The sequence below is a fragment of the Tyto alba genome, unplaced genomic scaffold, assembly GCF_018691265.1.
Source record: "Tyto alba isolate M040663 unplaced genomic scaffold, T.alba_DEE_v4.0 Super-Scaffold_14, whole genome shotgun sequence".
Lineage (NCBI taxonomy): Eukaryota > Metazoa > Chordata > Aves > Strigiformes > Tytonidae > Tyto > Tyto alba.
In genome coordinates this window covers 3,685,404-3,703,489 of record NW_024881276.1, presented here as the reverse complement: position 1 = coordinate 3,703,489, position 18,086 = coordinate 3,685,404, and the positions used below count along the sequence as shown (strand labels likewise).

Below are 18,086 nucleotides of genomic sequence, written 5' to 3'. Positions count from 1 at the left end.
AATTAACTACTTGGCTTTGGCTGATTATTATCTTCCTCTCAAACATAATTTACCTTTTTCCTTTCACTGTTGCACAAGCACTGCTTTCAACATCTGAATGTGAATGTAAGTACACTACACAGCTGCTTTGTGCACAGGCTGGTAGCAAACTTTGTGTACCTACTGCAGGTGTTTTTATCCCGTTTGGTAATGGTAGCTCCCTCGTGGTGTGGGCAGGTCGTTTGATGTTGACCTTGCCAATCCACTTGCTGTTTCGGTTGTAATTATATTGAATTGGAGGGGGCAGGGGGAGAGTTTTTGTCTACATCAACACACTGCTTAGGTTTATTTCCTACGAGTGGCTTGAAAGGTAGAGATGATGATAGGATACCTCACCTAACCTCACTGTGAGTGTATGATGGCCCAAGCTGTGTGAAGGAGAACCAAACATGACGATTACTTGAGCAGCCTCTGAAAGGGAGAGGACATTTTTCACTCCATTTACCCCCTCTCTTCCAGAACTAGACTTTCACCAGAAGAAATAGGCAAATCAATGCAAGTGTAGGTGTGTTTTTAAGCCGAACTGCAATTTACTTATGCTGTGCGTTCAGCATGTACTACTTGGTGTTCATTTTTTTTTTTTTTTTAAAGTATATGGCTTCCCTTAGTCATGCAGCAGCAATTTTCAATGTGTGATTATGCAGTGTGGGAACATGAGGCAAACAATAAATGAGACTTTTAAAAAACAGCATTTTTTTTTCCTCCCTTATTGAAACACTTGTTGAAATGTACTTATTTTGAAAAATTAACAACAGGAAAAGATCTGGAATTTGTGGAAGAAAATTCTGGCATCTGAAGTGTATTATTTTTAACAGGCATTGCAAATAGGGCTTGTATTTGAAGGGAATAAAGAAAATGCATTGGTATGAGGAGATCTTTACATTTAAAATCCAGTTATTAAATCTGATTACAGATTTTATTCCAATTCTCACAACTGTTAGTGTTTTTTGGTTTTTGTGGTTTTTTTTTATGATTTAATATCTGTGACTTAATTCCGTATTGTAGAGGTTCACATTTGCATTGGAAATACCGAGCTCATGAAATAGCTGACTGGCAGCTCAGCATTAAGTTACTTTTGGCAAATGTCATTTCCAGTTTTCTGTTTTGCATAAAATTTATTGAATATATTATGACAGTTTGGTATTGCTGGTTGCAAGGTTGAAGGGCAATTTTAAATAGCAAGTTATTCTATTTAGGTTCAGAAAATATATAAAAATTATAAGCTGGGAAAATTAACTACTCCGGCATTCTTAATGAGTCCTCTTGTCCTATAGGAAATGAAATTCAGAGGAAAGAAGCCTCATAACAGTGAAGATGGGAAATAGCAAGTTTATTTGTTTTTGATGAGGAGCTTTGTCTTGTGAAGAAAATCTCAGCAAGGTTTAAGCAAGTCTTCACAGTAGGCATTTGCAGAAAAGCTTAGCTACCGGGTGCTGTGTCTCCCAACAAAGGGAAAAGAACAAATTTTACTAATTTTCTCCACTTCTTTCCCCTGCTCCGTTTTAGGTGGATTTTGATGGGACAAATAGTTTTACAGGTGATTATATTAATTTCTAGTGTGGTTTGAACTACTTGTCAGGAAGATCCATGGTTTCCTTTCATGTTGGGGAATCCAAGTGTGTCTTTTTGGAAAGTTAGGTCATCTCTTCAACCATAGTTATCTCCTCAGTACAACTCTTTTTTGGTAGATTTACGTATTCTGCCTAAAGAGAAAGAAAATTCTGTAACGTGAGGTAAGTCGCAGAGTCACTGTTGACCAGAGAACATTTCTAAACATCAGATACACCAGAACCAAAGTCACCCCGTCTTCCTATTTTAATAGACCAATGTCTGCAAAGCGGGAGAAAACAGTTTGCAGGACATTCAAGGACTGTTTTAACATGTACTGGCTATTTGTCAGCGGAAGGAAAAAGAATAAAAGTAGGTTGAAATGCTGGACAACCTTAACTGAGATGGTAGAAGAGATTTATTCATAAGTATTGATGGAGTTTTCCGTAAGTAGGCATTAACTACACTTTATTGCTATCGTGTGTTTACATTGGTTAACCTAAAGTTCTAGGGGAGTGGAAGTGGCTGGGTAAGATCATAGTACTGATACAGGACTTGAAGCTTATAATATTGACAGGATAGTACTGGGGGGGAAAGCAAGCTTGCTGTCACTGGGGGTCTGTCACAGAACATCAAACCAGGATGTTTTGGTGGGGAATTTTGTCTAGGAAATCTGTGGGATTGACAAACCCTGCAGGGCTTCGTGGTCGTGGTGTTTTGTGCTACTCGGCCAGTCTCTGAGGTAAACCACACATCTGCACACAGCATGTCTTATAGGTTCTTGGAATATATTTAATGGAGGAAAAGAGGAAAAATGTTAAAAGTGAGGGTGAGGAATGACCAAAAAGTGAAGGAAGATGAGTAAAATAAAATGGATTAGAGGAATGCAAGGTGTCTGATGCCCTGAGTGAATTGGTTTGTGGGATCTTAGCCACAGCAAATAGGAAAACTGGCAGTTCTTTGACATGAGTTAAGGATACAAGTGCAAACTCAGTGCAGAAAGGCTGAGGTTGTAGATCAGGTTTTTCAGTGAGCTGAGGAAAAGTTGTATTGTGAAACAGGACAAATAAGGAGAAAACGTGAAAAGTTGCTGGGTAGGGACAAAATGAAGAAATGAAAGCTTTAAAAAGATGGGATTAGCAAAGGCCAGTACAGGTTTCAAAATAAGTCGTAAATATCTTAGCACTAAATGGCAGGAAGAGATAGTCCAGCGGAGGAGAAAAGCTCTCCTGAGAACCTCTTTGTGCTTTATTACCTGCTTGGAAGGATGACAGCATTCAATCAGTGTTAAATATAGCTGCGTAGGGACAGGAGAGGCAAAATAAAACCAGGCTTTAAGACTAGATTAAAATAGGCAGAGTCTAGAAACTGTTCAGGCACGTCAGAGACTGACAGATTTATCTTCACGGTGACTGTTGGCAGGTATGAGGCAAGGTGGGCCGAGGGCTTCGCTTGAGCTCTGACAGTTATTGCTGGTAAGGTGCTGCCCGTGCCACCACTTGCGAAGTCTGCCGGGTTGCAGCCGAGTGGTTTGAGTGGCTGTGATAGTACCCGCACACAGGAATTTGGAAGCCCTTCAAGCTTAGTCAAAGCAAGCAATTGGAGGGTCCGCAATTTTTAAAGGACTGCTTGTGACTTCACTAGCAATTGCTGTTTAATAATATGACGGGCTATGGACTGCTGCTGCTCTGTAGCCTTAGCTCTGGCAGACTGATACGAAGTGAGATATCCGCTTTTTAGGACTTCAGGTGTATGAGGAAACTCAACCGAGTTAAAGTGCCACCTGCTTTCTATTAAAGCCAAAGATGATAGGACCAAAGACAAGTCAGGACAATGTGCTGGTATATAGTTACCAAGACTAGAGAGTTTTAGTAGTAATAGCTTTGAGGCTCCTTTGTAAAAGATTGAAGGAAAATTTCTGTGTCATTTTTGAAAGCCTCATTGGTGTGGCCCACTGAAATGTAGGCAATAAACAACTGGCCTGATTTATTGACTTAAAGTGCATCTCTGCTTTAGCCAGCTGATACAAAGCGTTCCCTCACTGTGCAGACACTATACAAACCGCTGTTCAAATGGACAAATTAGAAGAGACACATGAATAGCTTGAAGCCTGGTTGTCCTGCCATGTGAAGAAAGACTGGAAGAGTTAATTGCTGTTTACAGTTGTGCAAGTGTGGAAGATACTGTAAACATGAATAAGGATAAGAGGTATTTGATTTTAAGAGCAGTAAAAGAGGCTATTAAAAAAGCTTTCTAAATGCAAGGGTAATTAAACGTTAGAATACACTGCATAAAGATGCTGTGGAATGCAGGTCAAACGCAGTTTGCATAAAACATCAAAACTCTCATAGCTGTTCCTGTGCTGAAGCAAAGAGGAAGGCTAATTAAGCTGTTGAGATTTTCCAGCCCTGTTGGTTTTCAAGATTCAACGCAACGGGATTTTTACATGGGTATAGGTCAGACTTAAAAAAATATATATTCACATTGTATTGTGATCGTTGATACTTGGAAATACTTCCTCACTTAGGTTATTTTTAAAGTATGAACAGCAACCTAGCAAAACTGGTACACGCAGAAATTACCAGTGTCAGTAAAAGTGATAACTCTGGTCTTAAAATATGGCTGCAAATACATACAGGATAATCACTGGTCTCAGCACTGGCATAGAGCTTTTCTAGTTTCAAAACAGCATACTTTGCAGGAGAGCAAATGAGGTTTTAATGGACCAAATTTAACACTCATCGTTATATGCCGATTCTTCTTGTCTTGGCCTATTGTAGTTTATAGTTCGCACATTTGACTGAATTGAAAAGAAAGCGTACCTGGATATCTTCATCTGTTGATGCATTAAATTTGTCTCTCGGTTGAGGTATGGGAGAAAATATGTTCTTCAAACTGCAATACCTTTGGGTGGAAATTAGGATTGTGAAGAATTTAAAAATAATGGTAATATAACTGACACAAACATTTTGTGTTGTACCTCAAGGACAATTTTTCACTTTCAATATTAAATACCTACTGGTCTACAAATCACTAAGTGAGCAGTAAAATATTTTGAGTGTAGACCGATGGGTAACTGTTATTACATGTATCATTTCAGAAACTAAAATTTATTTTGTGACAAGAGTCACAGTAAGTGCTTTATTCAGCAATGACTTTCAATAAATCACGTCATAACTTTCTTCCACCACTAGGTGAGAAGTTTTGTCAAAATAATGACGTGTTCGTTTGTCCTGATTCCTTTTTGTCTGGTACTGTATGAAGCCAGTGGCTTCAAAGTAAAGTGGATGTTAAATGCTTAAAAGTAAGAACAGAAATGTTTTTGCAGGATCTGGTGGAATCAATCACTTTAACATCCTTTCACCCTTTTTCACCTGTGATTTTGCATGCTAAAGTGCCATCCCCAACGACGCTGGTAATAATACTTCATGACACTGATAATCAGATTATTTAAGTTTGTTGGTAGGAAAGTAGGAGACAGGAGGAATGTGTTTCATAGAAATAGTACTTCATTAATAGTTTCTACATCAATAAGTTTGATTTACCTCTTGAAAAGACAGTATGGGAGCAGTGTCACTGAGATTGTTCCAACTGCTATCAGGAATAAAATCACAAAAATAAAGTAATCTTTCCCTCGACCTGAAACATCCAAGAGAGAGAAATATCTTAGCATGCCAAAATGCTATCTTTGTGACTGTCAGTAAGGAATGCAAATTTCACCTAATTTTTGCAATGATCTGAAGGACTTTAATTTGACCTCTTACAGAACCTTGACAAAAAGTACAGGTACACTTGATGCATTTTAAACCATTTCAAGCATTTAAAAGGTAGAGAATTAAAAAAAAAAAAAATAATCCAGAAAAGAAGAAGGATCACAGAGTGAATAATAGAGCAAAAGTGGTGGAACTGTGAAAAGAGTGTGGGGAAAGGGTGAAAAGGAAGATGTGGAAGAAAGGGGAGTATATTCACGGCAAAAACTCAAAGAACTAAAAGGCATCCTCAGCGCTTTTGACCCAAAACAGGACTGGATCTATCTCAGCCTGTTCCTGTAGCCCTGGAATCTGAGTAACTGTTGCTTTCACAAATCCCAACTAATCAAAGATTGGTATCAGCCTCTGTTGCCATAGTACTGGAGCTTTTCTTCCACATTAATAATTTCCAACCAGTTCCTTCTGTGTCATTGGGTAAGAATTAAGATTTTATTCCTGTTTGTGAATGTGGGGGAGAAAGGGTGGCAAACATGGCAATACTGAGGGGGGGAAAAAAAAAAAAAAAAAATCAGTCTTACCAAATTCAATGGGTTCACTCCATTCCCCCCAGTTTGAGCTTATGAGACAGTATTTTCCGCGTGCTCTGATTTTCAGGATGTATTTTTTTTTCTCATTGTAATTTTGGAATTCATATCTGTTGCTCCTTACCTAAAACCAAAGCAAGCAGACTGTGCGTTTCACCCCATAGGCGAATAGAATTTGGGGATTAATTTCCTGATACAGTTTCTGTAAAAAACTAACTTGTATGATTTTTTAGGTATGTACTAGTTAAATGTTCTTCTCTCCAAATTTAAACCCATGATAAATCAGTTCATCCTGCCACTGAATCCGTTTTTTGAAGTTTAAAGTTGGATTTTGAACTTTACTGGCTCTTTAGTTTGTTTTATTATGCTTTAAGGGCACTTTTTTTTCCTGTCCTTGTTTATGGTTCCTAAAAAAAACAGAAAGATGGAAAGCTGAAACGGGAGAAGCACCCTGTAAATTCACCTCGCAATCTTTACGGGGATTAATCATGCAAATATTCCCTGGATGGTGTCTGTCTTTCCTAAACAGACTTAATGTTTTTTGAGGCAAACCAACACAGATATGTATCATCTGGCCTCATGATACGTTATACAAAGTCTGGAATCTGCTAAACCTTAAGGTGCTTCCAGGGCTGAGAGGACCACTCGTGTCAGGGGAAGACTGACAGTGTGCATTAACTTCCACAGATTTTGAAGATCTCGGCATTCCCTCTGTCTAGCTGTCCTGAACTACAGTGGTATTTTTCCACCAACAGATATGAGAAAGAGAATGTTTCCAGTTTTTCTTAACCAAAATGTCACATCTGTCTTAAGCAAAATCTATTTGTGCCATAAACGAAAAGTAGGAAGTTTTGTGAAATGCATAGAGGATTCTGCCTAGTGTAAGCTACTCCATCCAAAAGGGACATATTAAGTTTACACATAAAGTTACCACGGGAATATATTTCCTGAATTTTCATTGCTATATTGATACAAGGACTGTAGTTCTAGAAGTAAGTATATTTTATGTAATGGTTCTATACGCTTAAGTGTGAAAAGCACAAATCTGTATGTGACAAGGATACTTACTCTTACAGGAGGATCCTTTTTCTCTTCTTTGGGCTCATCCTGCAAACCAAAGACAAATCTTGATTTTTATTACTTTCTTGTCAAGTAATCAAATGTTTCTCCCTCTTTTGTTCTCGTATTCTTGCTTATAAGGATCATAAGTGAAACTGAAAAATCAATCGGATATTCTGCTCTAGTAATGTCCCATAATATAGCACTTCATTCTGAGTTTTGCCTTCCTCCACTTCATTTTAGAAAAGGAAGGAAACATTAATTATCTATCAGTGGTTGTGAGAAGCTGCATTTACCTCTAAGGGCATATTTACACTGTGCATTCTCATCCAGCAGAAGTATATTCAAATTATGCAAGCAATCAAATCATCCTCCAAACACAGATGTGGAAGCTGTGTTTTCACAATACTCTGGTAACATGGGGCAGAAATTTCATGTGAACAGCAAATTCACCCTTCTTCCAGTTAAAGCCTCTGTTAGATATCTGAGTGATCCATACTCGGGGGCTTTCCTCGAAGTACTGTGAAGAGCTATTTACACATCCCATACAACCAAAGTTTAATTAGCTGGAATTGAACATTGACCTGGATCAAAGAACCTGAAAACTTTGAAAAAAGGATAGGTTAAAAAACGAGTGAAGAAAATCAACAGCAGTGGATTTTGCAAGGATCGCAGAGAACACTGAAAAGCTGGGGTGCTGGAAACGTCTATCACATGTAATGTCAGAAGGATGTTATTGACCAGAATGTCTCATTTCAGCAAATACACCCGCTGTGTGTGTTGCATCATAGAGCAGACTAGCATTTCCCCGTTCCTGGTGGTCAGCTGAGCTCTGTCAGCTCAGGACACGGTAGGAGGCATCAGCCTGTGCTGTGAATGGGGAAGGTGAAAATCAGTTAAATTCAGTTTTAGGTGTGCGGTGCCGTTTCAGCTACCTTTACCTCTGGTGGCCCCTCCTGAAAGGTGTGAGTTACATCTGCCATCTCCATGTGGGTACCTCTGATACCTTCGGTACCTGTAGCACCTTCGGGGGAATGAGGCACCTACTGCTCGGCTGCACGAAGCCCTGGGTGGACATCGACTATTATGGGATATCCGTGCTGCTTCACAGACACCTACGTTAAGGTGTCTTACTACGTGAGATGAATTCCACACCCAAATGTAGGAATCTACTGAACCCCACCCATTCTGATTGCAGCACGGGAAAGAAGCAGCAATGTGTATTTGATAGTATTGCATTTGATAATGTGTTGTGATAATATTGCTTAAGTCATGTGCTGTAACCTATATCTTGATGTAAAAATGTTCTAAGTATTTCACACAAGATCTTATTGCTAAGTGATACCAGCCATTTCAAAAGCTATATGTACTGAAATTGCTCCTTGAAATAGCCACCAAGGTAGATATTATTCATGCATGCAAGACACAAAATCCCAACGATCCAAAGAGCCTGCAAGATGCAGGCCTTGTTTGGAATGAATTATTGAGTTTTAATGATGTATTGCTTTATTGCAGTTATATATTTATGTTTAACCCTCAGCTGATCTTTCCCATAATACTCTTGTTTTACAAATGCCTGAGGAATTACCACTATGGTAAGCTTCTGAGCTGTGGCTGGGAAATGGGGTAGGTAGGGAGCACTAATTTGTCATGGATGTCATCCATGCGTGGAAATCACGTAATGGTAAAACGGATATCCCAGGAAAGGGGAGACAGAGTGCTGTTCCTTGCATCCTTGTCAAACTCCTGGGCTCAAAGAATTTTCCTGCCGTTTGTCTTTAGGGGTGCTGAGACCAGATGTTTTAGGCACTGAGATCCGTGGAGGAGGATTTGTCACTTCAGCCTCTCTGCCCAGTCGTGCTTGGTGGAAACCAGCCGTACCCCAGCCGTGGTAAAGCGCACACTGTGTTGTCCTACGCTTTTCCTGTGGTCACTACGGTAAGTTGGCAGTGCTCTGCCTATAGCGTGGGAGACGACTCACTTTCAGTACATGCATACATGTTTACATCTGAGATAGGCCTTTTAGGTTCCTCTCTTATAGCCAGCAGAAAGAAGGAAGCACTTTAGGAACGTGATTTGTCTGTGGAAGGAGATGGGTAACACCCCATCTGACTGCAGAGGGAGTTGACAGTGACTGAAAATCAAATGCATCCATGGCAGATGTCTACCCCAGGCCTGTGTGAACTTTCCCGTGAGTTGCTGGTATCTGATTTTTCAAAAGAGTGGCTTCTATTTCAGCACTGGTTTCAAAACAGAGGTTTTGGCGGACACTGTAGACAGGCGGGGGTCGGGTTGGCTCAGCCAGGCTCCAGGGGAAGGATGACATCTGAGGGAAGGCTGCCAAAAGTCGACAGAGAGCGGGAGAGGATGGTCGAGGAAAGGTGGGGAGGCTGAGGGGGGAAAAACAGTCCCGCGTGTTGAAATTGAGGGGCGTCTGGGAGCTTTCCAGCATCTGCAAAATGCCGTCAAGGTGGCCGAAGGTTGAGGTGCCCTGGGAAGCAGGGCGGGCGTGAGGGGCCTGGAGAAGAGCGTGAGAAGCGCTCGTGCAGGACACCATCTCAGGTGCTCTCCCAGAATTTGGACAGAGACCCCTCATAATGGTTCCCTGCTCTCCTCTGCTTTTCTGCTTTTCACTTCTGATTAGTTTGAAACAAGGTCACGAGTGGTGGGATGTAAGACCAGCAGAGCTGAATCAGGAGAACATCACAGCTTATGAGAGAGGAGTTATTAAATAAAGGAAACATACGTTTCTGTGTTATATATATGTGTGTATGTAGTTATGGTGCCAAATGCAGTTAAAGAAATTGTTTTTACCTTATTTTGTATGCTAATTTCATACTGAAAACACTCTGTATTTTCCACATGACTTGTAAGAGGTGGTTGCCATGTAATTATGCAACCTGCTGAATCTCTGGTACAATTGACAGTGACATTTAATGGAGGAGTGAGTGTTTCTGGAAAGAAATAAAATAATGAATGTAGGAGCATAAACACTTCGTTCACACATAGGTACCCATATATTTAACTAACGAAGTTTTAATTTGGAAGTTGAGCCCTCCTCTGGTTTTAGGACATGTAGCTCTTGTGGCTCTCAGAGAGGTGTGGAATTAAGGGATGGCAAAGTTAGCTCATCAGAAAGGTGGCCTTGAAAGTCTAACCATTGCATTTCATCACTTGGATTCCATGGATATATTCACACCACTTCTCTGAGAAGTTATTTCAGGCTGCCTCTGCCTTTGCTTGTTTTAGTTAATTTTTGGAACTATTCTGTCAGCTATCAGAAGCAAAGTCTGTCCTGCAGTGCAGGATCCTGCAATGGCTACAGACATTGTTTCATTCTTCTTTTCTCTTCAGAGAAAAATTCCCCACTCCATTTTATAAAACAGCAATAAAATAAAAATTTTCACTTACCAATTTGATACAGTTCAACATACTCATCATAGAACTGGATCGGTGTTTCTTTGCTAGACCCGTTCACCAGGAAGTAAGCTTTTTCAAGCTCTATTGTCACATTTTGGAATCTACATCCCATGTTTCTTCCATTTTCATCTTTAATGTAAAGCTCACATTCCATCACATCACCATCTCTGTATATAGCAAGGTATTTTAGTGAAACGTGAGCAGTATGATGTGTTGAATGAGAATTCAGACTTCCCTCGACTCAAGCAGACCTACTTACCTTGAGTTCTTCCAGTAGAGAAAATATTGGGTATCTCCTGGAGCATCCCTGCCTGCCTGCCAAGAGCACTTCATGAGGGAAATGTTATAAATCACACAGGAGAAGTTTTCAATGGCTGACCCATTCATGCCTGCAAACACAGAAATATCTGTGATGAGGAAAAATTGTGTGTCTGCTCCAAGCTGGAGGATCTTGGCACACACCTAGATATGTTAGACACCTGCAACTTCAGCTGGCTATTGCTTGGGTTAGGAATGACAGCTGAGAGACAGACTCTCACCCTATTTTGACTGCCTCTGAACTGTGAAACCTGGGAAGGAATAGAACATCCACACAGGTAAAGGAAGGCACGATGCCTTTTAACACCATCCTCGGTGCTACAGAGAGAAGTATTCCTCCTTTTGCAATTAATGCCCAGGAATCCACTCCTGAAGTGTTTACACACAGCATTTTAAAAGCTGCGACTTTTAAAAGTAAGGTTGGGCTTTTTTGCTGCCCTCTGATCAAATAGCTAGATCTTTCCACCCTGTTGTGGGTGACAGCGACTTGATCTCTTCCTTTTCTGGAGGACACTGAAGTGGGAACCTAATTTCTTTGGAAGCGCCCCTGTGGCTGGGCTCTGCAGGCATGCTCAGCCTCCTGCTCTCTTCTCCTTCACTCAATTTTCTGCTGCTTCTTGTGGCATGCCCCAACTTCAGCAAAATGGTGGAGGCTTCCTCTGCTACTGCCTCCAGTGCCCAATTGAGGGCACTCTTGTGGAAGCAGGGGAGAAGCCGCTGGGGAACCTGCATGCTTGGAAGTTAGGGCCAGCTGAGGAGGAACACCAAAAGCAAGAGGTTTTAAGAGGCAGAGTGCCCTGGCTTGTATTTTCTGGGTTACCCAGAGAGTGTTTCCTCTGTCAAGTCCCTGGGAAGAGGTGAGTAGGGAGTACTTTCTCTGCCCAGATATTAACGAGCTGCTGATCTCATCACCTCTGCCAAGTCTGAAATACCCCGGTTACACAGAGCTGCAGGAGCACTGGTGACTGGGCTGTTTTACTGGATGAGAACTCGGAGTGGAGAAGGAAGGGGAAAACGTGCCGTAAAAGCTGCAGGTTTGGAATTATGAACCTAGGATCTGCCTAAATCCCACTTTTATTAACTCCCAAGTGCGGCAGGCTCAGGATATCTTTGTAAGTAGTTGCCCCAGCTCCGTGGGTGCAGGGCAGCTGAGGGAACCCACGCATGTGTGCGTGTGAGTGTGCACATTCCATTTGCCCCTAGCTGCTTATCACCGGCATTCCCTTTCCTCTCCTCCTCCCGTTTTATGGGTTTCACTGATCTCCAGACTGTGCCTTTAGCTAGCTCTGTGGTCTGGCTCCTGAAAACTCACCAACAGCCTACCAAAAAAGCATTTAATAAAGAAAAGTGTGCTAACGTCTTATTTTGTAACATCCAGGACGGTTATTTGAACCTTAACCCTTAAACCACTATAATTTAGTGGCATTTTGGAGCCCTAGGATGAAAGAGAATAATGCAATTGCTTATACAATTTGTAGTAATTCATGTCTTGCAGAATTGTGGAAACATTCATTACAGAGCAAATAACTTTATCAGATTTACAAAAAATAATTTTTAATAGTTACCTACCACATAAGGAATTTCTTTCTAAGGCAATGTTTACCTTTAAAAGACTGCAAATGGAGAAAACCTTACCGAAACCATAGACATTACCTCCAGGGATAAAGATGCAGTTTTCTGAGATGTTCGTGTCTGGCACTTCAATGGTAAAGAATAACCCTTTGTGCAGAGGCACGTATTGTTTCACTGGAAACCTGCACAGTGAAATATTCACCTGAAAAGGAACATGTTGATGTTTTATTTCTTGTTTTTTCCTCTGCTGGTGCTAGGTGATGCTAGCTATGGAAGTGCAACTCAGCGACTCAATTTTTAGGGCCAAAAATCTTGCTTGTATATGTATGTGTTTTAGGCTCAAGAGCTAACTCCCTCCTTCACCACTTGAGGATGATGTAGAGTGGAGCTGAGTGATCAAAAGCATAACTACACAAAAAGCTTTGCAGCTCAGGAGTTGGATGCTACACTAGTGTGCAAATATTAGAGAAGGCTAATAGGACCCTAGTGGCATTATTTAAGATGGTTAATAAAGAGAGGAACCACAATGGAATTTAATCAAAGGGCTAGGCAAAATAGAAGTCCTCATCAGACCTCTGCAGGGGTCAGAAAGGTGTCTGTGGCGTTATATTCATAATCTTCAATAAAGACGGGATGTGTTTTTGTAATATATATTTCTAAGGTATCTGCTTTGCTAGGCCAAATAAGCCATCTGTATCTCTCTGTCCAGCTTCCTAGTCTTCTCTTTGGATAATGTTGGCTTACAACATAACCTGTGCTACAGGCATGTTCCAATTTACTGGGAAACAAGTGAAAAACGTGAAATAATGAAAATCCATGGCAGAGTTTGGGGAGTTCATTTTTGTATTGGAAGAGTCTCTGGCTCTGTCTCTCTAAATTTTCTAGGAGTGTCACTTAGTCTCACAGCCCCCTTTTTCAGAAGCTACCTCCCTATTCATGATTCAACGTAGGTACAGTTTGGAGCACCGCCTCCTTTCCATTTTGGGGCCAGAACTTCAGTTCTGTGGTATGGACAGGATGCTCCTCCTGCAGCAAATGCACCCTGGCATTGGTGACAAATTTCCACAGCCCCAGACAGATCAAGCTGTAGACTGCAAACAGTCACTGATCAGATTTTACCTGCAACTGATTAGCTTTTTCAAAGTAAGTGAAACAGATAAAAGGTAAATTATTTATATCAATAAATAGCAAGTTTACCTCTTTAACTATAAATTCCATGTCCCTGTCCATGATGGTACATTTGTACTTAGAGAAATTCTGGCTGCTCTCCCAGGACAATTCCATTTTTCTCCAATTCATTTTCACATTTCTAATAGGTGATTCTCGTGCCTCTGCTGCAAGTGCTATAGAATAAGTTCAGTAAAGATACGCTATTGTTACTGTCGAATGCAGAGGATAGTATCCATCAGGCCTAAAATGACAATTGCCAGATTAATTACAAATATCTCTGATAAATGAAGCATTAAACCCCGTTTCTCAGGTTATATCTGCAAAAACATACTTACACCTCGTACACTGGATGTCAGCATGCAAGGGATGAAATAGCATCATATACCACCAAATCATGCAGATGAGTCCAAGAGTATCAAACATCTTTTCTTCTCTGGAAAGAGGCAATGAGACCTTCAAAAAAAAAAAAAAAAAAAAAAAGGTAAAATTATGCCAAAGTGTACTTTGGTTTCTACAAACTTCTTTTTTTTTTTTTTTTTTTTTTTTTTATGACAAGAGTCAAAGATGTCATCCAATTTAACCCTAGAGAAAATTTTTAATAAAAGTCAAGAAGAGGGTGTACTTCAGGACATCTGACAGGTACCTCTTCTTTGAAAGAACTGAATAAGCTCACTACTGTCTTTTACAACGTAGTGGTTTGAGATAGAGAGGCCCCAGACTCTCATTATGATACACTCATATTCAGTGCATGATGCATACACTCACTGTAGTTGGTGCAGAGACCATGATCTAGGATTACTGTTGTCCCACATATCTACCCTAACCACACCATCAGAAAATCAGGTTTTCTTGCTTTCTGATCCCGGGAACGTCACTGCAGATTTTCCTACTCAGTGCTCCAGCTTCTGCTGCAAGGTGGGCATTTAGACTGGCTTTCAACCACCTGAAGGCACTTTTTGGGAAGTGGATGGTTTGGCTTTTGGTCCTGTCAGGGTGTGGGCGACTCACTTCCCTGCGAGTGCTCTGTTAAAGTGAGCATCACCACTAGGCATGTTCAGAGCCTCTGCCAGCTCCTGCCAGCATGTCTTAGGAGTGCATGGAAAATGTCCATGAGATCTGAACTGTTCAAGCAAAGCAGGAAGAGAAGGGTCTCGATCTCCATCAGGTTTTAGCAGGAAGTAAATGCTGACCTGCTTACCTTTTTTTTTGACTATGGCAAATCTACAGTTTTACTTCAAAGTCTTTTGGGACTGATTTCAGGACTTGATGTACTAAGGCCTTAAAAACCCTTAAAATAATGTTTAGAGCAATGCTCTGAATCACTTCTCATTCTTTTCCTGGAGGCAAAGATCAAAGCTGACTGTGGACATTATTACTGGTTTTGTATATGTTATTTATCAATTTCAGTACTATTTCCAATCACCTTTTCTTCATTTCTGACCACAGACCAGCTAAGAACAGCTTTCCATTCAGAAAGGTACCTTAGGAGCTGGAATTTTCATGGGCCTTTCCAAAGGCTATTAGGTACTGCATAACCCTGCTTTCAGCTGATTTTCCATTGTCCCGAATATCTCAAATAGAAGCACTGATCATAAACTTGATGACACTTATGTCAGTTCCTGACTAACCTGAATGATTTTTTCATTTTTATATGTTGTCACTCACTTCTCACCTCTTTTCACCAAAAACTGAATATAATAAAGAATTCCTGTTGTTAGGTATAGTTTACTGTATCTCACCATTAAATATTATACTTTTTTCTACACTTTCTTTATTATCATAGAATCATAGAATGGTTTGGATTGGAAGGGACCTTAAAGACCATCTAGTTCCAACCCCCCTGCCATAGGCAGAGACACCTTCCACTAGACCAGGTTGCTCCAAGCCCCATCCAGCCTGGCCTTGAGCCCTTCCATGGAGGAGGCAGCCACACCACCCTTACAGTAAAGAATTTCTTCCTTATGTCTTATCTAAATCTATTGGCTTCCAGTTTAAAACCATTACCCTTCATCCTATCCCTACATTCCCTGATAAAAAGTCCCTCCCCATCTTTCCTGTAGGCCCCCTCTAAGTACTGGCAGGCCTCTATAAGGTCTCCCCGGAGCCTTCTCTTCTCCAGGCTGAACAACCCCAACTCTCTCAGCCTGGCCTCATAAGGGAGGTGCTCCAGCCCCCCGATCATCTTCATGGCCCTACTCTGGACTTGTTCCAAAAGGTCCACATCCTTGTTATGTTGGGGGCCCCAGAGCGGGACACTTGACTCCAGGTGGTGTCTCACCACATCAGAGCAGAGGGGCAGAATCCCCTCCCTCGACCTGCTGGCCACACTTCTCTTGATGCAGCCCAGGACACGGTTGGATTTCTGGGCTGCGAGCGCACATTGCTGGCTCAGTAAGATTTCCATCCACTAATACCCCCAAGTCCTTCTCAGCAGAGCTATCTACTCATCGTCCAGCCTATATCTGTGCTTGGGATTGCCCTGACCCATGAGCAATACCTTGCATTTGGCCTTGTTGAACTTCATGAGATTTTCACAGGCCCACCTCTCAAGCCTGTCAAAGTCTCTCTGGATGGCATCCCTGCCCTCCAGTGCATTGACCACACCACACAGCTTGCTGTTGTCGGCAAACTTGCTGAGGGTGCACTCAATCCCACTATCCATGTCTCCAACAAAGATGTTAAACAGCATCAGTCCCAATACTGACCCCTGAGCGACGCCACTTGTCACTGGTCTCCACCTGGACATTGATCCACTGACTGCAACTCTTTGAGTGTGACCAGGCAGCCAATTCCTTTTGCACTGAGTGGTCCATCCATCAAATCCATGTCTTTCCAATTTACAGGCAAGGATGTCATGCAGGTCCAGGTCACTTGCTCTTCCCCTGTCCACCAGTGTTATAAACCCATGTAGAAGGCCACCAAATTTGTCCAGTATGATTTACCCTTAGTGAAGCCACTCTGGCTGCCACCAATCACATCCTTATTTTCCATGTGCCTTAACACAGTTTCCTGGAGGAACTGCTCCATGATCTTGCTGGGCACAGAGGTGAGATTGACTGGTCTGTAGTTCCCTGGTTCTTCTTTATTTCTGTTTTTTAAAATGGGGGCTATGTTTCCCCTTTTCCAGTCAGCAGGAATTTTACCCAACTGTCACAACTTCTCAGATACGAGGGACTGTGGCTTAGCCACTTCACCTGCCAGTTCTCTCATAACCTGCAGATTCATCTCATCGGGTCCCATGGACTTGTGCGCCTTCAGGTTCCTTAGATGGTCTCAAACCCGGTCTTCTCCTGCAGTGGGTGGTTCTTCATTCTCCCTTTGCCTTCTGCATCTTGGGTGGTGTGGCTTATGCACTTGCTGGTGAAGACTGTGACAAAAAAGTAATCAAGTACCTCAGCCTTCTCCATACCCCGGGTAACCAGGTCTCCCGTATCCTTCTGGAGAGGGCTGACATTTTCCCTAGTCTTCCTTTTATCACCAATGTACCTATAGAAGCTTTTCTTGTTGCCCTTGACATCTGTGGCCAGACATATTTCTACCAGGGATTTTCACTTTCCTAACCTGATCCCTGACTACTTGGACAGTTCCTCTGTGTTCCTCCCCAGCTATCTGTCCTTGCTTCCACTCTCTGTAGGCTTCCTTTTTATGTTTCAATTTGTCAAGGAGGTCCTTTTTCATCCAGGAAGGCTTTCAGGTGGTTTTTCTTGACTTCCTTTTTGTTGGGATGCATCACTCCTGAGATCGGAGGAGGTGATCATTGAATATTATCCAGCTTTCATGGGTCCCTCTTGCCTCCAGGGCTTTATCCCATGCTAACTCTGCCAAACAGGTCCCTGAAGAGGCCAAAGTCTGCTTTTATTTTCATTTGAATGAGTATTTACATAATTATAAACAGTACACACCTTCATTCTTGGTATTTCTGGTCATCTGTGCCTACAAGTTTTTTTCTGTAAGTTGGCTACATTTTCTAGAACATACTTCTGTCTTTGTGTGTCTTTCAGTCCAATTTCCTGAAATGAGATAGTGTGTGCTGATGATCCTTTTCAATGAGCAATGCTACAAAAATTAAGATATTTTTCAGTGTTTCTTTCCCCCCTTGACTTGCCTCCGTTATGCCTTGTTAATGAAACAGACCTATTAACATACCTGCACATATACTGTGTGGGATGAATTTTGATATTAAGACATCTAAAAGTATCTACAAGTAAATATTTACATAAGCACAAGTTGTTTAAGCTCCTGTTATAGTCAACGGAGAGCTTGTTAGGAGACAGAGGATATTAATTACTGAGAATGTATACATCTGTATGTTGGATATAAAGGTGGTTTAAGTATGTTAAATTGTAATTGTTGGTAAGGGAATTTCAGGAATGAGGAACAGATACAATGGGATGGTCAGAAAACATGTGAATGTATCAAAGTATGTGGGACCTGAGCATGACGCAAATAGTATCCCCCCTGTATCCTGTGGGGAGACGGCAGGGCGGCCCCGCCCTGCCACCCATGGAGAGCTACGGTGGAGCAGACATTGATTTATGGCCTGTTGCTCCTGCTCATATGATCAAGGTTCTGTGCCTGAAGAAGGCCGGGGTCTCGTGGGAAAAGGCAGCCCCTGCTGCTGTAATTCAGTGCTGGGAGGATTGCAGCATGCGGGGGTGTCCCACGC

At 41.6% G+C, this 18,086-nt stretch overlaps 1 protein-coding gene across 1 annotated transcript; it reads right to left on the bottom strand.

Moving 5' to 3' along the window:
- Window positions 1-335: 335 nt before the first annotated feature.
- LOC104359712 (granulocyte-macrophage colony-stimulating factor receptor subunit alpha) lies at window positions 336-13,867 on the bottom strand. Its single transcript, XM_032996573.2, has 11 exons — window positions 13,756-13,867; window positions 13,448-13,584; window positions 12,332-12,452; window positions 10,620-10,749; window positions 10,352-10,527; window positions 9,755-9,894; window positions 6,950-6,988; window positions 5,876-6,005; window positions 5,133-5,226; window positions 4,410-4,491; window positions 336-1,742 (listed from the first exon to the last, which is right to left on the bottom strand). The coding sequence occupies exons 1-11, from the start codon at window positions 13,841-13,843 to the stop codon at window positions 1,674-1,676; spliced, it is 1,206 nt and encodes a 401-aa protein (XP_032852464.1). The 5' UTR covers window positions 13,844-13,867; the 3' UTR covers window positions 336-1,673.
- Between the last annotated feature and the right edge of the window lie 4,219 nt (window positions 13,868-18,086).